At 43.4% G+C, this 22,171-nt stretch overlaps 1 protein-coding gene and 1 pseudogene across 2 annotated transcripts in view; one reads left to right on the top strand and one right to left on the bottom strand.

Moving 5' to 3' along the window:
• LOC111964981 (ubiquitin carboxyl-terminal hydrolase MINDY-3) overlaps window positions 1–22,171 on the bottom strand; it is a 51,436-nt gene that overhangs the window by 20,147 nt on the left and 9,118 nt on the right. For both annotated transcript variants that reach the window (XM_023988888.2, XM_070443988.1), the window contains one exon: window positions 3,486–3,558. In XM_023988888.2, coding sequence (XP_023844656.1) covers window positions 3,486–3,558 — 73 coding nt within the window. The remainder of the gene's footprint in view (window positions 1–3,485; window positions 3,559–22,171) is intronic.
• On the top strand, window positions 2,549–2,859 carry LOC111964984 (histone H2A-like; annotated as a pseudogene).

Genomic DNA, 22,171 nt, shown 5'->3' with positions numbered 1-22,171 from the left:
CGACAAACACACAAATGTGTGTGCAGGTCTGGTCCATGGGGGGTGTGTGTTATAACTACGGTGACCTTCAACTGAACACACTCACACTCCAGCAACATGCATCACGCACTCATCGTGTAGTGTGACAATCACACATACCATGGGTAACGCCATCTCTCCATACATACATTATATATACACACACACAAAAGTATGTGGACACACCTTTAAATTGTGGATTCGGCTACTTCAGCCACACCCGTTGCTGATAGGTGTATAAAATCGAGCACATATCCATGCAATCTCCATAAACAAACATTGGCAGTAGAATGGCCTTACTGAAGAGCTCAGCGACTTTCAACGTGGCACCATCATAGGATGCTACCAAGTCAGTTCGTCAAATTTCTGCCCTGCTAGAGCTGCCCCGGTCAACTGTAAGTGCAGTTATTGTGAAGTGGAAAAGTCTAGGAGCAACAACGGCTCAGCTGCAAAGTGGCAGGCCACACAAGCTCCAGAACGGGACCACAGAGTGCTGTAGCGCATAAAACTCGTCTGTCCTCGGCTGCAACACTCACTACTGAGTTCCAAACTGCCTCTGGAAGCAATGTCGGCAAAATAACTGTTTGTCGGGAGCTTCATGAAATGGGTTTTCTATGGCCGAGCAGCAGCACACAAGCCTAAGATCACCATGCGCAATGCTAAGCATTGGCTGGAGTGGTCCAATGGCGGTGAGCTTTGCACTCTGGAACAGTGGAAATGGGTTTTCTGGAGTGATGAATCACGCGTCAACATCTGTCAGTTCGACAGATTAATCTGGATTTGGCGGATGCCAGGAGATCGCTACCTGCCCCAATGCATAGTGCCAACTGTACAGTTTGGTGGAGGAGGAATAATGGTCTGGGGCTGTTTTTCACGCTTCGGGCTTGGCCCCTTAGTTCCAGTGTACGGAAATCTTAAGGCTACAGCATACAATTATATTCCAACAGTTTGGGGACGGCCCTTTCCTGTTTCAACGTACCCGTGCACAAAGCGATGTCCATACAGAAATGGTTTGTCGAGAACTTGACTGGCCTGACTGAAGATATCCCTCTAGCGCTGTGTGGACTGTGCTTTGGCAAAGTGGGTGGGGTTATATCCTGCCTGGATGGCCCTGTCCGGGGGTATCGTCGGAAGGAGCCACAGAGTCTCTGACCCATCCCGTCTCAGCCTCCAGTATTTATGCTGCAATAGTGTGTGTCGGGGGGCTATGGACAGTTAGTTATATCTGGAGTATTTCTCCTGTCCTGTATGAATTTACGTATGCTCCCTCTAACAAAACATACTCTCTCTCTCCCTCCATCTAAAACTCTCTCTCTCTCACGGAGGACCTGAGCCCTGGGACCTTGCCTCAGGACTACCTAGCCTGATGACTCCTGGCTGTCCCCAGTCCACATGGTCTTGCTGCTGCTCCAGTTTCAACTGTTCTGCTTGCGGCTATGGAACCCTGACCTGTTCACCAGATGTGCTTCCCTGTACCGGAACTGCTTCCTTGTACCGGAACTGCCTTTCTCGACTCTCTACCACACCTGCTGCCTCGACCTCAAAGATCAGCTATGAAAAGCCAATTTACATTTACTCCTGAGGTGCGGATCTGTTGCACCCTCTACAACCACTGTGATGATGATGGATGATGATTATTATAAATATTACTATTCCCTGTTGGTCATCTATGAAAGTTTGATCATATTGGTCATGTTCTGTTATAATCCCTACCCGGCACAGCCAGAAGAGGACTGGCCACCCCTCAGAGCCTGGTTCTTCTATAAGTTTCTTCCTAGGTTCCTGGCTTTCTAGGGAGTTTTTCCCTAGCCACTGTGCTTCTACATTGCTTCCCGTTTGGGGTTTTAGGCTGAGTTTCTGTATAGCACTTTGTGACATTGGCTGAAATAAATGTTATTGATTGCAAGAGCCCTGACCTCAACCCCATCAAACACCTCTGGGATATATTGTAATGCCGACAGCAAGCCAGGCCTAATCGCACAACATCAGTGCCCTTCCTCACTAATGCTCGTGGCTAAATGGAAGCAAGATCCCACAGAAATGTTCCAACATCTAGTGGAACYCCTTCCCAGAAGAGTGGAGGCTGTTATAGCAGCAAAGAGGAGACCAACTTCATTAATGCCCATGATTTTGGAATGAGATGTTCGYCGAGCAGGTGTCCACATACACTATATTATCAAAAGTATCCCCCCCATCATTCATTCAGCTCACCTTCTTGCCACGACCAAAAGCAGAGGGTAGTTATTAGAAAGCAGCGGGGCTTCAGAATCTGACATCCTCAGTGACTCAGTATAGGCTCAGAGAGTGAAGTAGAACTCTATGTCCCTCCCTTCTCCAGCTAGGTCACCCGTGATACAAGTCAGTATTCGACATCCATCCATGTCCATTTATTACCTTCAAGTAGGTTTCGGTTTTGCTAGGGCGTTGTGGACGGGGATGGCAGATAGTTGTTTGAATCTGCTTCGGAGTTCATGGCTGAACTTTAAACACTTCAGAATTGGACTCTCTCTGACTTACTGAAGCTACCAATATGAGTGGAAGAGGTAAAACGGGAGGCAAGGCCAGGGCGAAGGCAAAGACACGTTCATCCCGTGCCGGGCTCCAGTTCCCCATGGGCCGTGTGCACAGGCTGCTGTGCAAAGGCAGCGTGTGGGCACTGGCGCACCAGTCTACCTGTCCACCGTGCTCAAGTACCTAACTGCTGAGATCCTGGAGTAGGCCGGCAACACTGCCTGTGACAAGACTCGCATCATTCCTCGTCACTTGCAGCTGACCGTCCGAAATGACGAGGAGCTGAACAAACTGACACACACACTAACCCCAAAACAACAGCAGAGATGAGACAAGAGAGGACCCCTGCTCAGAGGATGAGGAAAAGAGAGGATGAGAAGATAGGAGTGGGAGGTTATACAGGCACATGCTCTACCAGGAAGGAGAGGAGAAAAGATAACATGTCCAGGATATTGGTGAGAGAGTGAGAGGGCGAGAGGGCGCGTGAGCGTGAGCGTGAGCGTGAGAGAGAGAGAGAGAGAGAGAGAGAGAGAGAGAGACACACACTATTAGGCAATATACCGTTTATACCGTATGTTGGGGCATTTGAAAATACAGATGGTATGATATTCAATACCGATAAACCAGGGTCTGCGGGGGTGCGTGCTACGCCACTGCTTACAACTATAAGAAACCTAAGATGTGTCAAATGATATCCAGCTATGCATTTGGTTTGATAACTTGCTTGCTAAATGGCTAAGTGTCAAGATCAAGCGTCTTGGTTACAGCAGAGACAATCAATCCCCTCCTGGATCAAGATCCCCGTTGCCTAAATTGTTGTGCGTTTCTATTTTAATATTGCCCCTTGTGTGCACTTCCGGTAATACTGTATACCACATTATGGTTCCTGAAACGGTATGAACATGTGGATACCGCCCAACACTAGAGACTATCAGACTATCGTTCAACAGTATTACCTTCTGGGTCGAAGGTTTGGAAGACTCTCCTGGCCTGTTCAGACGGAGACTCAGGAGCCACCAGACACGTCTCCTACAAAGACAAGAGAGGGACATCTCTCAGATATCTCAACATTATATTATAGTCTAAACACAGAAATTAGGCAGGATTCCAAATCTTCAGAAAATCCAAAGAGAAAGACAGAGCGAGAGAGATGTGTAGACCGAAGCACACAGAGGTCACATAATAGGTCAAGAATTAAGATTACAACAACGGCTCCAAGGAATGCACGCGTGTGTAAGCTAGCGTGTGAATGTAAGAGCTTGCTTGCGTGTGTGTGTGGACTATCATAATCATCAGGCTATGTTGGGTTATTAGCTGATCTGAAGATAAAACCAGACATTGTTTTCACTCAAAACACACATCAGCCAATCAGGCACACACAGAGAGTTATAGTTGTTTGTTTGCTGACTCAGAGGGACGTTGCCGGGGGGACTCGGAGGAGAAATAAGGAGAGACAGATTTCACAGAGATAGGACAGTGTGTGTGTGTGTGTGTGCGCTGGGGGGGGGGGGGGGGGGGGGTTAGTCCCAATCTTTGGATTCATCAACCCTCTCACCCTCCCAACTCTGTACTCCCTTACCCAAGTTTCATAGTGAAATATGACAGTTTTGACAGGCTGGGAACCGAACTGCAAAACTCAAACACGCACAGTGGGTAGCATAGTATTAATGACACTTGCCGCATCCACTGAACTGGAGTATGTTTACTACAGTGGCGTTTTACACAAACACACTCAGCCCGAACACAAACACACTTAGCAAAGAGCAAATAAACTGAGCTCATCTCCCTTAGCCAGCCTTTATTAAAGTAGGAGTTCAGATGAGACGGTAGGTTATAGAGCATCACTGACATATTACCGTCCTCAGGGGTCACAGAGGAAGAGAGAGGGACAGAGGAAGAGAAAGGGACAGAGGGAGATCAGGGGAAGAGTTGGGGAGAAAGAGACCTCAAGAGGAGAAGACTCCCAGCTGGTAGGGAGGAGCGCACACACACACACTTCTCCCTGTCAGAGCAGCTGGGGTACAGAATGGTTAGATTTGTTAGTTTAAGTATCTCTATAAATCAAGCCGTACATTCTTCATCCAGATAGACGTGTGTTAAGGGTTAATGAATGGTCAGAGGGTTAACTTCCCTTACAGTTTACATGAGCGTAATTTACTGAGGAGGCTGCTAAAGGGAGTGCATATGTGTGACATACAGTATAACCCAGTTATAGAGATGGGGTTAACTCATATACTTTCCTCTAGCAGTAAGGGTTAAGATTCAGGAAGAGTTATAACTGTAGGTAATAACAGTGCTGGAACCTTGTAGAAACAAGAGATAGTCCCAGTCAACATTCACGTAATATTGAATTCCCTCAACCATGCCCACAAATTGCAGAAAACAAAAAGTCCCTCTCATTCACCCCAATTGTAAGAGGCAACTTCATCATCGATTTTGTTCTACAGAAATAACAGAACATGCTGAAAACTGCTGTGTTGTTCAATGTACATGTAGCCAGGTCAAAAAATCACAACCTACGGCTCGCAATGCTCCCATGTAGGAAAATAAAGCCTGCGAGAAGCGCCCTGTGTCTTCAGGGTATCTGGTGTGGGAGAGTGGGAAATATGGGGACGCAGTGTCCAAGTAGGCTACACGTAGTTATGTGTGGAAAACATTATCACAGGTAAGAAATTTAACTTGTTTAGTATAGTCCGTTTGTAACTCCACTCACTACTTGTAGCTGTATAGTCTGTGTTAGTCTTAGCTAGCTTAATGTTCCGGTCGGTAGTTAGCATTCACTCACTCAAGTGGCTGCAAGCATCGTCATGAAAAGGGGAGAGGGAAGCACTACAATATTACCTTTTCTAAGTAGTGAGCACGCTAGGGAGCAGGCAACGTTGAAAAGTAAACTTTAGACATGTTGTACTTTTCTTAAATGTAGTTTTGTAAATCGACTAAAACAAACTAGAAAATTGCTTTTAAAAAATGTCAAGTTTTTCACCTCCATGTCTCTGTCATAATCAGATCTTAAGTCTCCTTAGAGACAGTAAACATACTGTCATCTACAGACAAAGCAACTTATTATTACCTGAAGCCTGCACACGCACACGATGAGCTCAGATACAATAACGCGATACACTTTAACAAAACATGTCTTTGTACAGGTAACTGCCAAAATAAAGAAAACACCAACATAAAGAGTCTTAATAGGGTGTGGGCCCAACACAAGTTTGAATGCACCATGGCATAGACTCTACAAGTGTCTAACTTCATTGGAGGGATCCGACACCATTCTTCCATGAGACATTCCATCATTTGATGATTTGTTGATGGTGGTGGAAAAAGCTGTCTCAGGCACCGCTCTAGAATATCCCAGAAGTGTTCAATTGGGTTGAGATCTGGTGACACACACACAGGGTTGCAAAGTATATTTGTACAGTTCAAGTACATTTGCAAAGTAAGCCCTGGAATTAGTGAAATTTTGCTTAAATTCATCAAAAAAAAGTTTGCTTATAACACCTAATTGAGGAACCTAATTGAGGAGTGTTAATTCACCTATTTCCATACATGTTTCATTTTAAAACATTTATTTTACAAAGGAGTTGTTTAATCTAACTGCTTAACTATTTATCTGTACATGGAATTGTATTTGGTTTTTTTTTCTTTACAGGAAAATGCCACGAGCACTATCTGATGTGTGGAGACATTTCACTGCAGCTAATGTAGAAGGAAAAGCTGTGTACATTTGCAAATACTGTGCCAAATCATATGTGAAGAATGCAACAAAGACGCAGAATCATCTGGCCAAGTGCATAAAGTTCCCTCAGCGCTCACAACAAGCAACCTCTGACAAAAGTCCCTCTACTTCTATTCGAGGTGAAAATGATGAATCAGACACCTTATCGATAGCAACAGCTCATGGTCATCCTGGAATCAGAAGTTTTTGACTCAATGGAGGAACGCAGTCAGAGAAATGCTGATGAATGACTTGCTCAAGCTGTGTGTGCAACTGGTTCACCTCTGATGCTCACAGGCAATGTGTATTGGAAGAGATTTCTGAATGTTCTTTGCCGAACATACACCCCTCAAACCAGACATGTTTAATCTACTCATTTGCTGGATGCAGAGTTCAAGTGAAGGTCAAGCAAATCATAGAGAAAGCAGACTGTATTGCAATCATCTCTGATGAGTGGTCGATTGTTCATGGGCAAGGAATAATTAACTCCATCTCCACCCCTCAACCAGTATTCTACAAGAGCACAGACACAAGGGACAACAGACACATCGGTCTCTACATTGCAGATGAGCTGAAGGCAGTCATCGATGACCTTGGACCTCATGCATTGAATCTGCTCCTCAAGGACATCATGGCACTGAAAACAATGGCTACACTCTACAAGAGAGCCAAGGAAATTGTTAGGCATGTGAAGGGGCATCAAGTTATAGCAGCAATCTACCTCACCAAGCAAAGTGAGAAGACCAACCGACCAACCAGTGCTCCCGCACATTGGCTAACCGCCATCCGCCAACCCCTCTTTTACGCTACTGCTACTCTCTGTTCATCATATATGCATAGTCACTTTAACCATATCTACATGTACATACTACCTCAATCAGCCTGACTAACCGGTGTCTGTATGTAGCCTCGCTACTTTTATAGCCTGTCTTTTTACTGTTGTTTTATTTCTTTACCTACCTATTGTTCACCTAATACCTTTTTTGCACTATTGGTTGGAGCCTGTAAGTAAGCATTTCACTGTAAGGTCTACTACACCTGTTGTATTCGGCGCACGTGACAAATAAACTTTGATTTGAATAAGAACACCACATTGAAGCTGTCCAGCAACACCCGTTGGGGTGGTGTTGTCATCACATTTGACAGTCTCCTGGAGGGGAAGGAGTCAATCCAAGAAATGGCCATGTCACAGTCTGCTGATATTGACAACCTCATCAAGAGGATCCTCCTGGATGAAGTATTTTGGGAGAGTGGTAAGCAGCCTGACAATGCCATCCCGTCTGATGTTCAGACTCTGCTTGCAGATGTAAGATAAGAAATCCGTACTTGACTGTTACTCCAAGCAGAGGAAACTGCAGTTCAGAAATGCATTAAAAAGCGTGAAGACTTCTGCCTGAAGCCCATACGCGTACATGTTGGACCCCAAGTATGCTGGCAAGAGCATCCTGTCTGGTGCAGAGATCAACAAGACCGATGGTGTCATCACTACCGTGTCTTGCCACCTTGGCCTGGAAGAGGGCAAGGTTCTTGGCAGTCTGAAGAAGTACACTTCCAAGCAAGGGCATTGGATGGAGATGCAATACGGCAGTCGTGCCAACATATCTCATCAGCCACCTGGTGGAAGGAACTTTGTGGATCTGAGGCTCTTTCCCCTGTTGCCACCATCATCCTCCAAATCCCACCAACATTAGCCGCCTCAGAGAGCAACTGGTCCTTATTTGGGAACACACACACCAAGGCACACAACAGGCTGACCAACAAGGGTTGAAAAATTGGTGGCCATCCAGGCAAATTTTTGGCTTTTTGAGGTTGGAAAGGTTGGAAAGTGACAGTGAGGATGACACCTCAGAGTCTGATGTTCAAGAGGTGGACACTGAGGAGGTTGTTTTGGGTAGCCTTCCACAAGCTTCCCACAATAAGTTGGGTGAATTTTGGCCCATTCCTCTGACAGAGCTGGTGTAACAGTCAGGTTTGTAGGCCTCCACACTTTTTCAGTTCTGCCCACAAATGTTCCATAGTAATGAGGTCAGGGCTTTGTGATGGCCACTCCAACACCTTGACTTTGTTGTCCTTAAGCCCTTTTGCCACAACTTTGGAAGTATGTTTGGGGTGACTGTCCATTTGGAAGACCCATTTGCYACCAAGCTTTAACTTCCTGACTGATGTCTTGAGATGTTGCTTCAATATATCCACATAATGTTCCTACCTCATGATGCCATCTATTTTGTTAAGAGCACCAGTCCCTCCTGCAGCAAAGCACCCCCACAACATGATGCTGCCACCCCCGTGCTTCACAGTTGGGATGGTGTTCTTCAGCTTGCAAGCCTCCCCCTTTTTCCTCTAAACATAACGATGGTCATTATGGCCAAAAAGTTATATTTTTGTTTCATCAGAACAGAGGATATTTCTCCAAAAAGTACAATCTTTGTCCCCATGTGCAGTTGCAAACCGTAGTCTGGCTTTTTTATGGCGGTTTTGGAGCAGTGGCTTCTTCCTTGCTGAGCGGCCTTTCAGGTTATGCCGATATAGGACTCGTTTTACTGTGGATATAGATACTTTTGTACCCGTTTCCTCCAGCATCTTCACAAGGTCCTTTGCTGTTCTGTGAGTGATTTGCACTTTTCGCACCAAAGTACGTTCATCTCTAGGAGACAGAACGCGTTCCTGAGCGGTATAACGGCTGCGTGGTCCCATGGTGTTTATACTTGCAAACTATTGTTTGTACAGATGAACGTGGTACCTTCAGGCATTTGGAAATTGCTCCCAATGATGAACCAGACTTGTGGAGATCTACATTTTTTTTCCTGAGGTCTTGGCTGATTTCTTTTGATTTTCCCAAAGACGCACTGAGTTTTAAGGTAGGTCTTGAAATACATCCACACCTCCAATTGACTCACATGATGTCAATTAGCCTATCAGAAGCTTCTAAAGCCATGACATAATTTTCTGGAATTTCCCAAGCTTTTTAAAAAGGCACAGTCAACTTAGTGCATGTAAACTTCTGACCCACTGGAATTGTGATACAATGAATTATAAGTGAAATAATCTGTCTGTAAACAATTGTTGGAAAAATGACTTGTGTCATGCACAAAGTAAATGTCCTAAACGACTTGCCAAAACTATAGTTTGTTTAACAAGAAATTTGTGGAGTGGTTGAAAAACYAGTTTTAAATGACTCCAACCTAAATGTATGTAAACTTCCAACGTTTTTGGAAAATGCGATGGATCATTGGGGATCATTCAAAATTATTTTTTTTGTTCAGTGAAATCATCCCATGTGAAGAGTCAACTCATTTAATTAAAATAAAATTCGTAAGTAAGTTTTTTTCCTTTTTTCTATTGGAATGATTTAATAATTTGCAATTATGTTCACTCATGACAAGTTAAAAGGTTTATCTCCATATGATATGGTAAATATATCCAATGCAAAAAACATCTACATTTAAACGGTATTAATATTAATTTGCATATATTTCCGTTAAATCCCATGGAAAGTTTACACCTCTGAATATTCCCCAAAATGTGCAACCCCACACAGACACTTTAAACCCCCTATGCTCCTTTGAGACCCCTCTTTCAAAAAGTCAGATCTCTTAACCATGATAGCCAAAATAAAATAGGCAACTGTGCATTTTTATATACGACCCTAAGCATGATGGGATATAAATTGCTTAATTAATTTAACACCTGCTTTCAACATACATTGTATCCCTCATTTACTCAAGTGTTTCCATTATTTTGGCAGTTACCGGTATGTGTATAGCGTGTGTGGGTGTGTTAAATGCCAGGCCTGCTAGTATGTCTTTGATGTGTGTTTTATTAGAGGCCTGGAGATGCTGCTGAGTTTAGATTACATGTCAAGTCACACACTCCACAGGGAAGGGGTGTGTGTATTAGCCCCATCCCCTTCCAGCCTCTTGTTTGCTTGCACTGGACCAGAGGACTGCATTCTCTAAATGTGCATGCACGTGCACACACCCCGATGGTACCAAGACAGTGTGTGCGCGCGCGTCTGTGTGTTATGGAAATCAAGAGGAATGCATTCCGAACTAGCTCAGAACCTAATTCTGTTCCCCAAACCCTCAAGTCTGTATTGAGTCTTACGAATCAGATCTAGCTCCTGAACAGCAACAMAAAACCTCCTAAAATAGAAACACACTAGTCCAGCTCATCTCTATTTATCTGGTTCTCTCCCCTTCCCTCCCACTTTAATTTGAGTGTTTCCAACCCTCTTTCTATCCCTCTCACCTTCACCTTCCCTCCATCCTCACCCCTCTCCTGAGATGTAAGTAGCTGTAGATGGGTGTAGCCTTACCCCTCTCGTCAATCCACCTCTTCAGCTCCCCTTCCTCTACCCCTCCCTCTTTGTCCCTCTGTTCTGTCCTGACACATACTTTCATCTGTCTCTCCATCTATCCATCCCTAACCATTCTTTCTCTGTCACGCTAACAGGAACTCCTAGTCTACAGTGTCTGTGTGGTGTTGGTTTAGTGTTTCTCTTTGTTAGGTGGAGAGCCTCTTGAAGCAGAAGACTCAATTACACTCAGACCTTTGTCCTGGCTAAGAGGGGCTGAGAGGTGTGTGTTAGGGTAGAGGTGTGTGTGTGTGTGTGTGTGTGCCAGAGACAGACAGGTGATTAATGGTCTGTCATCAACAACACGCTGTCTGTGGTCTCTGAATAACAGAACAAGACTATAGAGAACAGGGCTATACAGAACAGCTATAGACTGAGACCAGTCACAGACAAGGGGCCAGGCCCTATCACACACAGCCTTTGTCCCTGCTAGAATAGAACAGGTCAGATGTGTCAGAATATTAATGCCTGTTACTGTACACTTCTTTCACTCAGATCTAGCGGTGTCTGTGTGCACGCACTCACAGGTAAGGTACCATAGCTCTTTTCTCCTTCTCAGATTCTCTGAAAGTGAGACCTGCCTCAGACTTAATGACCGATCCTCTCTCTCCCTGAGACATTTAGGGACATGTTACTTGTGTCTGTACTATACATCAGACACATGCTCTTTGGGGAAAGACAGTGTGTGTGTGTGTGTGTGTGTGTGTGTGTGTGTGTGTGTCAGTCTCTTTAGGGACATTGAGGGCCAGAAGAGCTGCTCCATTTCCCATTAAATCACTGACCCATAACTGTGCTACTGCACACACACACAAGCCGGTTAAACCATCAGAGCGCGTAAACACACACACAGCTCCCGAGAGGGGCTTAAGGATAAGAGGATGGAGGCCTGTGAATGTCATCACTCTCAGATGGAAAGAAACACTACAGAGAGAGGAGAGAAAGAGGACATGGTCCCTAGGGCAGCCAGAAGCCCTTTTAAAGTACATCCTTCCTTCCGCACTCCCTTCTATCCTTTCAGGATTTAAATATGTCATTATGACTGATGTGACATGACAGGATAGGGTTAATGACGGGGCTGTAGTGGAGCAGGTTGAGCGCTTCAAGATCCTTGGTGTCCACATCACCAACAAACTATCATGGTCCAAACAAGACAGTCGTGAAGAGGGCACGACAACGCCTGTTCCCCCTCAGGAGACTGAAAAGATTTGGCAAGGGTCCTCAGATCATCAAAAAGTTCTACACATGCACCATCGAGAGCATCCTGACTGGTTGCATCACCACCTGGTATGGCAACTGCTCGGCCTCCGACCGCAAGACACTACAGCGGGTAATGCGTACGGCCCAGTACATCACTGGGGAAAGCTTCCTGCCATCCAGGACCTCTATACCAGGCAGTGTCAGAGACTTGCCAAAGACTCCAGCCACCCTAATCATAGACTGTTCTCTCTGCTACCACTACCCTCAAGCCATAAGACTCCTGAACAGCTAATCAAAATGGCTACCCGGACTATTTGCATTGTCCCCCCCAACCCCATTTTTATGCTGCTGCTACTCTGTTTATTATCCATGCATAGTCACTTTACCTCCACCTACATATTACTTCAATTACCTGGACTAACCTGTGCCCCCGCACATTGACTCTGTACCAGTACCCCCTGTATATAGCCTCGCTACTGTTCTTTTTTTGTTGCTCATTAATTATTTACTTCTACATTTTTACAATTTTTTACTTCAGTTTGAGTAAATACTTTAACACTTTTCTTAACTACATTGTTGGCTTGTAAGTAAACATTTCACTGTAAGGTCTACACTTGTTATATTCGGCACATGTGACAAATAACATTTGACCCGATTAACTGTATAGTAGAATTAGAATGTAAAGTAACATGCTATACATGACATCAGAGCTTAGTCTGGGCAACTTTTGCAACATTTTTGTAGGACAGAAAAATTGGCCAATTCACACACTTATCAAGAAAACATCCCTGGTCATCCCTACTGTCTCTGATCTAGCGCTCACTAAAAACAAATGCTTCATTTGTAAATTATGTCTAAGTGTTGGAGTGTTCCCCTGGCTATCTGTAAATTAAAAAACAAGAAAATGGTGCCTTCCGAGTTGCTTAATAAAGAATTTGAACAGATTAATACTTTTATGTTTCATACTTAAGTATATTTGGGCAATTAATATACTTAACTATCAAAAGTAAATGTTAAAACCAAATACTTCCAGACTTTTATTCAAGTAGTATTTTACTGGGTGACTCACTTTTACTTGAGTCATATTCTATTGAGGCATCTTTACTTTTACTCAAGTATGACAATTGCATACTTTTTCCAACACTGCATAAAACGCATGTCATAGTGTCAAGGTTTATGATCACTATGTTTGTACAAGATGACTTGGTGTGATACCCTGGGTTGTCTTGAACAGAATGAGCCTGTTTGTTGTGAAGGAAATTTGCTGCGCACCATGCATCTGAATGCACACGACTCATTTCTGAGAACCAAAATTATGACCTGCCTTGTGAAAGCCTAACACGAAGATCTTATTTTATAATTTAGCTAGTCATGTTGGCAATAGAAGTTCTCAGATTATGCTCACCTGACCCAGATTGCGATTTATAATGGACCAACAGTAATTGGGTAAAGGCGGGGATACTGGGCTGTGTTCAAAACAACTACTAGTGTGCTTGCTCTAGTTCCTCAACGGCACAGCTAAGAGAGATTAAAATAAATAAATAAATATATATATATATATAGTTGAAGAATCTTCTTTGAGACAAAGTGCATTGAAATTACTTAGGAACTGTGCACACTTAGGAGAGGTATGGATGTTGTCTCAGTTTTGAAATACACAAAATCTTCTCTCCACAATCTCTCTCCTCTCCTGCCTTTCTTCCTTCTCCTCCCTCTGTAGTCTCATCCCCTTCTCCTCTCCCTCCTCTGTGGTGACAGAAGGCCTCAGATCCCATTACAGGCCATTCTAGAGAGCCTGTAATGGGATGAAGAGAGGTGGATGGGGGGTGAGAAAGGTAAAGGGAGGGAGGGTGGTGGAGAGGGGGAGCTTTTGTCCCGTTAGATCAGATAAAAACACTAATGCTATGAGGCAGTCACACACTAATGGTCTAAAAGCCACACTAACAATGACAGGACATCACACACACTAGATAGGGACACAGGGGAATCCTAGAACAGGCATCACAAGATGCATGGTTTGAGGTCAGCTCCAGAGCTCTCTCAACACTAACACATTGAACGCTGTTGTCGTCATCATCACACACACACTGACATTAACTAGTTACAACTGTTCTAGATGTGACATTTACTCTTCTCCCAACCCACAGTAATGACACGGTGTGCAGTACGCACGTGTGTGTATGTGAAAAAGAGAGTGCGCGTCTGACGGGGCAGACTGCTCCTCTCCCTAATCAGCGTAGCGTCAGCTGCATGGAGGAGAACTCATATCGGATGCCATATCCTACAGATCTTTGCTTACCATAATAATAAGCATAACCTGCTTAATTGCTTACACAAAAGTTAATGGTTTGAAGTACAAGTGGTAAAAAAAAAAATATTTTTGGCTTTAAAATMTGACACTTTTTCGTGATATCCTATTGTTAGTTATGATCTTGTCTCATCGCTGCAACTCCCCAACTGGCTCGGGAGAGGCGAAGATCGAGTCATGCGTCCTCCGAAACAAGCCGCGATGTCAGCTTACAGGCGCCTGGTTCGTCACAAGGAGTCGCTAGAACTCGATGAGCCAAGAAAAGCCTCACGGACAAACCCTCCCCTAAACCGGACGACGCTGGGCCAATTGTGCACCGCCATACGGAACTCCCGGTCACGGTACAAGTGTTTTTCTATAACCCTGATCACAGAATTCTCAGAGGCCTCAACTTGTGACAATCCAACCTTGAACTAGCTCTAGCTCCTGAATATCACTCTCTGTACCAAAATCAGTAGATGCCTAACTGTTCAATTGATAAGTTGAATGAGATTCATATCACCCCACGTCTGCAATGATGCATGTATACGTAATTCAGAAAGACTATATAGCCTTAGAGTAGAAGTCGACCGATTAATCGGAATGGTCGATTAATTAGGGCCGATTTCAAGTTTTCATAACAATCGGTAATCTGCATTTTTGGACACCGATTATGACCGATTACATTGCAATCCACGAGGAGACTGCGTGGCAGGCTGACCACCTGTTATGACTGCAGCAAGGAGCCAAGGTAAATTGCTAGCTAGAATTAAACTTAACTTATAAAAAACAATCGATCTTAACATAATCACTATTTAACTACACATGGTTGATGATATTACTAGTTTAACTAGCTTGTCCTGCATTGCATATAATCAATGCGGTGCCTGTTAATTTATCATCGAATCACAGCCTACAAACGGGTGATTTAACAAAAGTGCATTAGCGAAAAAAAGCACAATCGTTGCACCAATGCACCTAACCATAAACATCAATGCCTTTCTTAAAATCAATAGAGTAGTATATATTTTTAAACCTGGAAACTTAGTTAAAAAAAATGCATGTTTAAAAAAAAATGCAATATTAACTAGGGAAATTGTGTCGCTTGTCTTGCGTTCAGTCCAAGCAGAGTCAGGGTATATGCAGCAGTTTGGGCCGCCTGGCTCGATGCGAACTGTGTGAAGACCATTTCTTCCTAACAAAAAACGTAATTAATTTGCCAGAATTCTACATAATTATGACATAACGTTGAAGGTTGTGCAATGTAACAGCAATATTTAGACTTAAAGGTTGCCACCAGTTCGATAAAATACAGAACGGTTCCGTATTTCACTGAAAGAATAAACGTTTTGTTTTCTAAATTATAGTTTCCGGATTTGACCATATTAATGACCTAAGGCTCGTATTTCTGTGTGTTTATTATATTATAATTAAGTCTGATTTGATAGAGCAGTCTGACTGAGCGGTGAGCGGTGGTAGGCAGCAGCAGGCTCGTAAGAATTCATTCAAACAGTACTTTCCTGCGTTTGCCAGCAGCTCTTCGCAATGCTTGAAGCACAGCACTGTTTGACTTCAAGCCTATCAACTCCCGAGATTAGGCTGGCAATACTATATGAAATACAAATAGTATAGAGAAATAGTCCTATAATAACTACAACCTAAAACTTCTTAACTCTTGCAATATAGGGGTGCTGTTCCGCATTAGCATATTTGTGTCTCCCAAATTAAACTGCCTCGTGCTAAATTCTTGATCGTACAATATGCATATTATTGTTAATTGGATAGAAAACACCTTCTAGTTTCTATAGAAGTTGGAATTTTGTCTCTGAGTGGTACAGAACAATTTCTACAGCACTTTTCATGACAGGGTTCAGATTTCAGAAATTTTTACCTCTGATCTGGGGTCTGTTTTTAAGGTGACAGTGATGCTATGAAGAAACCGACACTGCCTACGTCTTCCTCTGGGTGTCTGTACGTCATCACGTTTTCAATGAAATCGATGGGACGTTCACAGCCATTATAAAAGACGAAAATGTACAGAGACCCCCCTTTCTCATTGTGCGCCTGAAGCGTAAAGGACATCGGACCTGCTCGTTCCAAATCGTTTTCTAACCAGCAATATTTTCCGGTCATGTTTTCAGTCGTTATAGTTGTTAAAAACATCATAATGTAGTTAATTTGAACCGTTTTATAGCAATTTATTTTCCGTTTAGTGCGATTTTGAGGAATTTCTTTGTTGTGCACTCTGAAAGTTTGGACACGTTTTAGGGTGTCGGTCGTTGGTGGTGGACATTTCGAAGGACAGAGGACATCTATCGACCAAAAGACGTTTTATAACATAGAAAGGATACATTGCCCAAGAATCTGATGGAAGAACAGCTCAAAGTAAGCAATATTTAATATGATAAATCGTCGTTTTCTGTCGAAATATTTAAACGCATATTTCGCCATTTGTTTGGTATAGCCTTCACTTGGCAACCCTGTATTGAAAAGTAAGGATAATTTAAAAAATGTAAATCAGCGGTTGCATTAAGAAAAATTTGTCTTTCGATTGCTGTCAACCCTGTATTTTTTAGTCAAGTATATGATTAGCTTTCAATTAAACTAGATCACTCTGATAGATGACGTCAGACATATTGAGGCTTGATTTCCTAGTATTTTTATTGTGTAACCACGGTTTTGTATGGCTAAATATGCACCTTTTCGAACAAACTGTATATGTATATTTGTAAAATGATGTTACAGGAGTGTCATCGGAAGAATTCTGAGAAGGTTAGTGAAAAAATTAATATATTTTGGCGGTGATTACGTTATAGCGCTCTTTGGCTGGAATCGATGCTCTGGTAACGTTTGCACATGTGGTATGCTAACTTATCGATTTATTGTGTTTTCGCTGAAAAACGCTTAGAAAATCTGAAATATGGTCTGAAATCACAAGAACTGGGTCTTTCCATTGCTATGCTTTGTCTATTTTTATGAAATGTTTTATTAGAGTAAATTGGTCATACACGTTGCTCTATCTAGTAATTCTAGTCGATTTGTGATGGTGGGTGCAATTGTAAACTGTGATTTCTACCTGAAATATGCACTTTTTTCTAACAAAAACTATCCTATAAATGAATATGTTATCAGACTGTCATCTGAAGAGGTTTTTTCTTGGTTAGTGGATATCAATATCTTAGTTGAGGCCGAATTGGTGATAGCACCTGAAGGAGTAAGAAACTGATGGAGTTAGAATAGTGGTGTATTTTGCTAACGTGTTTAGCTAATAGATTTACATATTTTGTCTTCCCTGTAAAACATTTAAAAAATCTGAAATGGTGGCTTTATTCACAGATATCTGTATCTTTCATCTGGTGTCTTGGACTTGTGATTTAATGATATTTAGATGCTATACTTTATTGTGAAGCTATGCTAGGTATGCTAATCAGTGTGTGGGGGGGTGGGGGTGCTCCCGGACCCGGGGTAGAGGCTCGTAGAGGTTACTGGGAATATTGAAGACTCATGTTAAAAGGAACCACCAGCTTTCATGTTCTCATGTCTGTGAGCAAGGAACTTAATGTTAGCTTTTTTACATGGCATATATTGCACTTTTACTTTCTTCTCCAACACTGTGTTTTTGTATATTTTTAAACCAAATTGAACATGTTTCTTTATTTGAGACTAAATTGATTTTACTTATGTATTATATTAAGTTAAAATAAAAGTGTTAATTCAGTATTGTTGTAATTGTCATTATTACAAAATATACACTGCTCAAAAAAATAAAGGGAACACTTAAACAACAAATGCAACTCCAAGTCAATCACACTTCTGTGAAATCAAACTGTCCACTTAGGAAGCAACACTGATTGACAAAAAATTTCACATGCTGTTGTGAAAATGGAATAGACAAAAGGTGGAAATTATAGGCAATTAGCAAGACACCCCCATAAAGGAGTGGTTCTGTAGGTGGTGACCACAGACCACTTCTCAGTTCCTATGCTTCCTGGCTGATGTTTTGGTCACTTTTGAATGCTGGCGGTGCTTTCACTCTAGTGGTAGCATGAGAGGAGTCTACAACCCACACAGTGGCTCAGGTAGTTGCAGCTCATCCAGGATGGCACATCAATGCGAGCTGTGGCAAGAAGGTTTGCTGTGTCTGTCAGCGTAGTGTCCAGAGCATGGAGGCGCTACCAGGAGACAAGCCAGTACATCAGGAGACGTGGAGAGGCCGTAGGAGGGCAAACAACCCAGCAGCAGAGACCGCTACCCGCTCCTTTGTGCAAGGAGGAGCACTGCCAGAGCCCTGCAAAATGACCTCCAGCAGGCCACAAATGTGCATGTGTCTGCTCAAACGGTCAGAAACAGACTCCATGAGGGTGGTATGAGGGCCGACGTCCACAGGCGGGGGTTGTGCTTACAGCCCAACACCGTGCAGGACGTTTGGCATTTGCCAGAGAACACCAAGATTGGCAAATTCGCCACTGGCGCCCTGTGTTCTTACAGATGAAAGCAGGTTCACACTGAGTACATGTGACAGCCGTGACAGAGTCTGGAGACGCCGTGGAGAAAGTTCTGCTGACTGCAACATCCTCCAGCATGACCGGTTTGGCGGTGGGTCAGTCATGGTGTGGGGTGGCATTTCTTTGGGGGGCCGCACAGCCTCCATGTGCTTGCCAGAGGTAGCCTGACTGCCATTAGTGCGAGATGAGATCCTCAGACCCCTTGTGAGACCATATGCTGGTGCGGTTGGCCCTGGGTTCCTCCTAATGCAAGACAATGCTAGACCTCATGTGGCTGGAGTGTGTCAGCAGTTCCTGCAAGAGGAAGGCATTGATGCTATGGACTGGCCCCCGTTCCCCAGACCTGAATCCAATTGGAGCACATCTGGGACATCATGTCTCGCTCCATCCACCAACGCCACGTTGCACCATAGACTGTCCAGGAGTTGGCGGATGCTTTAGTCCAGGTCTGGGAGGAGATCCCTGAGGAGACATCCGCCACCGTCATCAGGAGCATGCCCAGGCGTTGTAGGGAGGTCATACAGGCACGTGGAGGCCACACACACTACTGACCCTCATTTTGACTTGTTTTAAGGACATTACATCAAAGTTGGATCAGCCTGTAGTGTGGTTTTCCACTTCAATTTTGAGTGCGACTCAAAATCCAGACCTCCATGGGTTGATACATTTGATTTCCATTGATAATGTTTTGTGTGATTTTGTTGTCAGCACATTCAACTATGTAAAGAAAATAGTATTTAATAAGAATATTTCATTCATTCAGATCTAGGATGTGTTATTTTAGTGTTCCCTTTATTTCTTTGAGCAGTGTATATAGGAGAGGGYAAAAAAGGCTTTTTTGGTCCTCCAATAATCGGTATCGGCATTGAAAAATCATAATCGGTCGACCTCTAGCCTTGAGACTCAAGAATAATTGGCCTTTTGTGCAATTCGTTTCTTAGCCATTAGGGCTTTTTAGCCACTGCTTTTGACATAGTGTAGAAGTAAATGCCATGCTATTAATTTTGTACTATGCTCTTGCATCTAAGCTGTAACTTGCCCTCACATCTGCATATTGAATTTAAATTCATATACACAAATGTGTTACTTCAACCACACCATGGCCTTGAGTCTCCTTTCTCTCCATCCAAGTGAACAAATCAGAAATGAGGGGTCCACGGTCTCCAGCGGGACAAACGGATCCAGATGGAAACTCTGGGATCACATTCCCAACAGGAAAACATCCACCTGAGGGCACAGACACATCTCCTACGTCCATTAATGCTAATCAGGATCAGGTTCCCCGCTCTCAGGAATGTGTGTGTGTGTGTGTACTGTCACCAGTTCCTTGGGAGCCATGGAGGTTATTGGTAGTCATCACAGTGAAATCATGAGGACCATGACTCATGGTTCTCATCTGGTTCATCTAGTATGCCTCTACATGTGTTCCAGCCCCCTAGCAGGCAGACACTACCCAGTACCCTGCTTTATCCCAGGGGACATGGAACAACTGCCCTAATCTAAAATGATAGTTCACTCCAACATCAAGATGTTTCCAACCCTCAAGACATGAGCGGAGTCGTACAGTACACAACATCTACACAGATGATATGGGACTTGGACTCATCTCAATATAAGACCCCTTTAAAAGGCCTGGAAACTGCTGACAAACTTCTGCTTTTGGAGTTATTGATCACTTCATACAATAATTGTATTATCCATTTCTTCGAAAATCCATTGGGTGTAGTGTTATGAGGTAAACGCTAGCTGTAACATTCTGTTTCCTCTGATGCCATATCCTGTACCAGATAGAATCAATTAGCTCCGCCTTAAATCTGAATAATCTWAAATAGTGCTCCAAATTGTTAAAAAGTAATTTTCAAGATAGAATGCGCAGTAGGGGAGAAACAGTGCCACCCCACCACCATTGTTATAGGTCGTTATCAATAAAATGTCACAATACGGTGCAGAGCATTCGATTTGCGTGCTAGAGGGCAAGGAGACCCCCAGCTCCACTTAAACCATTGACAACTACATGCCGTTTTCAAGGGATTGTCAAATAAAAAGTGAATTATTTGGTTGTAAAATAATCACCTCTTAAATTTTAGATTTTTCCATACAAAACAATTGGCATATTTAGCTCAGCTCTTTCATCAGAGTTATACAGCATGCTCATGCATGCGATCATACACTGTTAACCAGGGGGCAGGGCTACCGACGTTAAGGCTAATCTGAAGATGGTGCTGGCTAAAGCTAAAACTGGCGAGTGTAGAGAGTATAGAGATATTGTTATCCACGTCGGCACCAACGATTTTAGGATGAAACAGTCAGAGGTCACCAAGCGCAACATAGCTTCAGTGTGTAAATCAGCTAGAAAGATGTCGGCATCGAGTAATTGTCTCTGGCCCCCTCCCAGTTATGGGGAGTGATGAGCTCTACAGCAGAGTCTCACAACTCAATCGCTGGTTGAAAACTGTTTTCTGCCCCTCCCAAAAGATAGAATTTGTAGATAATTGGCCCTCTTTCTGGGACTCACCCACAAACAGGACCAAGCCTGGCCTGTTGAGGAGTGACGGACTCCATCCTAGCTGGAGGGGTGCTCTCATRTTATCTACCAACATAGACAGGGCTTTAACTCCTCTAGCTCCACAATGAAATAGGGTGCAGGCCAGGCAGCAGGCTGTTAGCCAGCCTGCCAGCTTAGTGGAGTCTGCCACTAGCATAGTCAGTGTAGTCAGCTCAGCTATCCCCATTGAGACCATGTCTGTGCCTCGACCTAGGTTGGGCAAAACTAAACATGGCGGTGTTCGCCTTAGCAATCTCACTAGGATAAAGACCTCCTCCATTCCTGCTATTATTGAAAGAGATCGTGATACCATCTCAAAATAGGGCTACTTAATGTTAGATCCCTCACTTCAAAGGCAGTTATAGTCAATAACTAATCATAATCTTGATGTGATTGGCCTGACAAACATGGCTTAAGCCTGATGAATTTACTGTGTTAAATGAGGCCTCACCTCCTGGTTACACTAGTGACCATATCCCCCGTGCATCCCGCAAAGGCGGAGGTGTTGCTAACATTTACGATAGCAAATTTAAATTGACAAAAAAAAGAAGAAAAAAAGAAAAGATATCTTTGTCTTTTGAGCTTCTAGTCATGAAATCTATGCAGCCTACACAATCCCTTTTTATAGCTACTGTTTACYGGCCTCCTGGGCCATATACAGCGTTCCTCACTGAGTTCCCTGAATTCCTATCGGACCTTGTAGTCATAGCAGATAATATTCAAATTTTTGGTGATTTTAATATTCACATGGAAAAGTCCACAGACCCACTCCAAAAGGCTTTCGGAGCCATCATCGACTCAGTGGGTTTTGTCCAACATGTCTCTGGACCTACTCACTGCCACAGTCATACTCTGGACCTAGTTTTGTCCCATGGAATAAATGTTGTAGATCTGAATGTTTTTTCCTCATAATCCTGGACTATCGGACCACCATTTTATTACGTTTGCAATCGCAACAAATAATCTGCTCAGACCCCAACCAAGGAGCATCAAAAGTTGTGCTATAAATTCTCAGACAACACAAAGATTCCTTGAT

Source organism: Salvelinus sp. IW2-2015, linkage group LG6.1, assembly GCF_002910315.2.
Source record: "Salvelinus sp. IW2-2015 linkage group LG6.1, ASM291031v2, whole genome shotgun sequence".
Classification (NCBI taxonomy): Eukaryota; Metazoa; Chordata; class Actinopteri; order Salmoniformes; family Salmonidae; genus Salvelinus; species Salvelinus sp. IW2-2015.
This window is presented reverse-complemented; position numbering and strand designations above follow the sequence as displayed.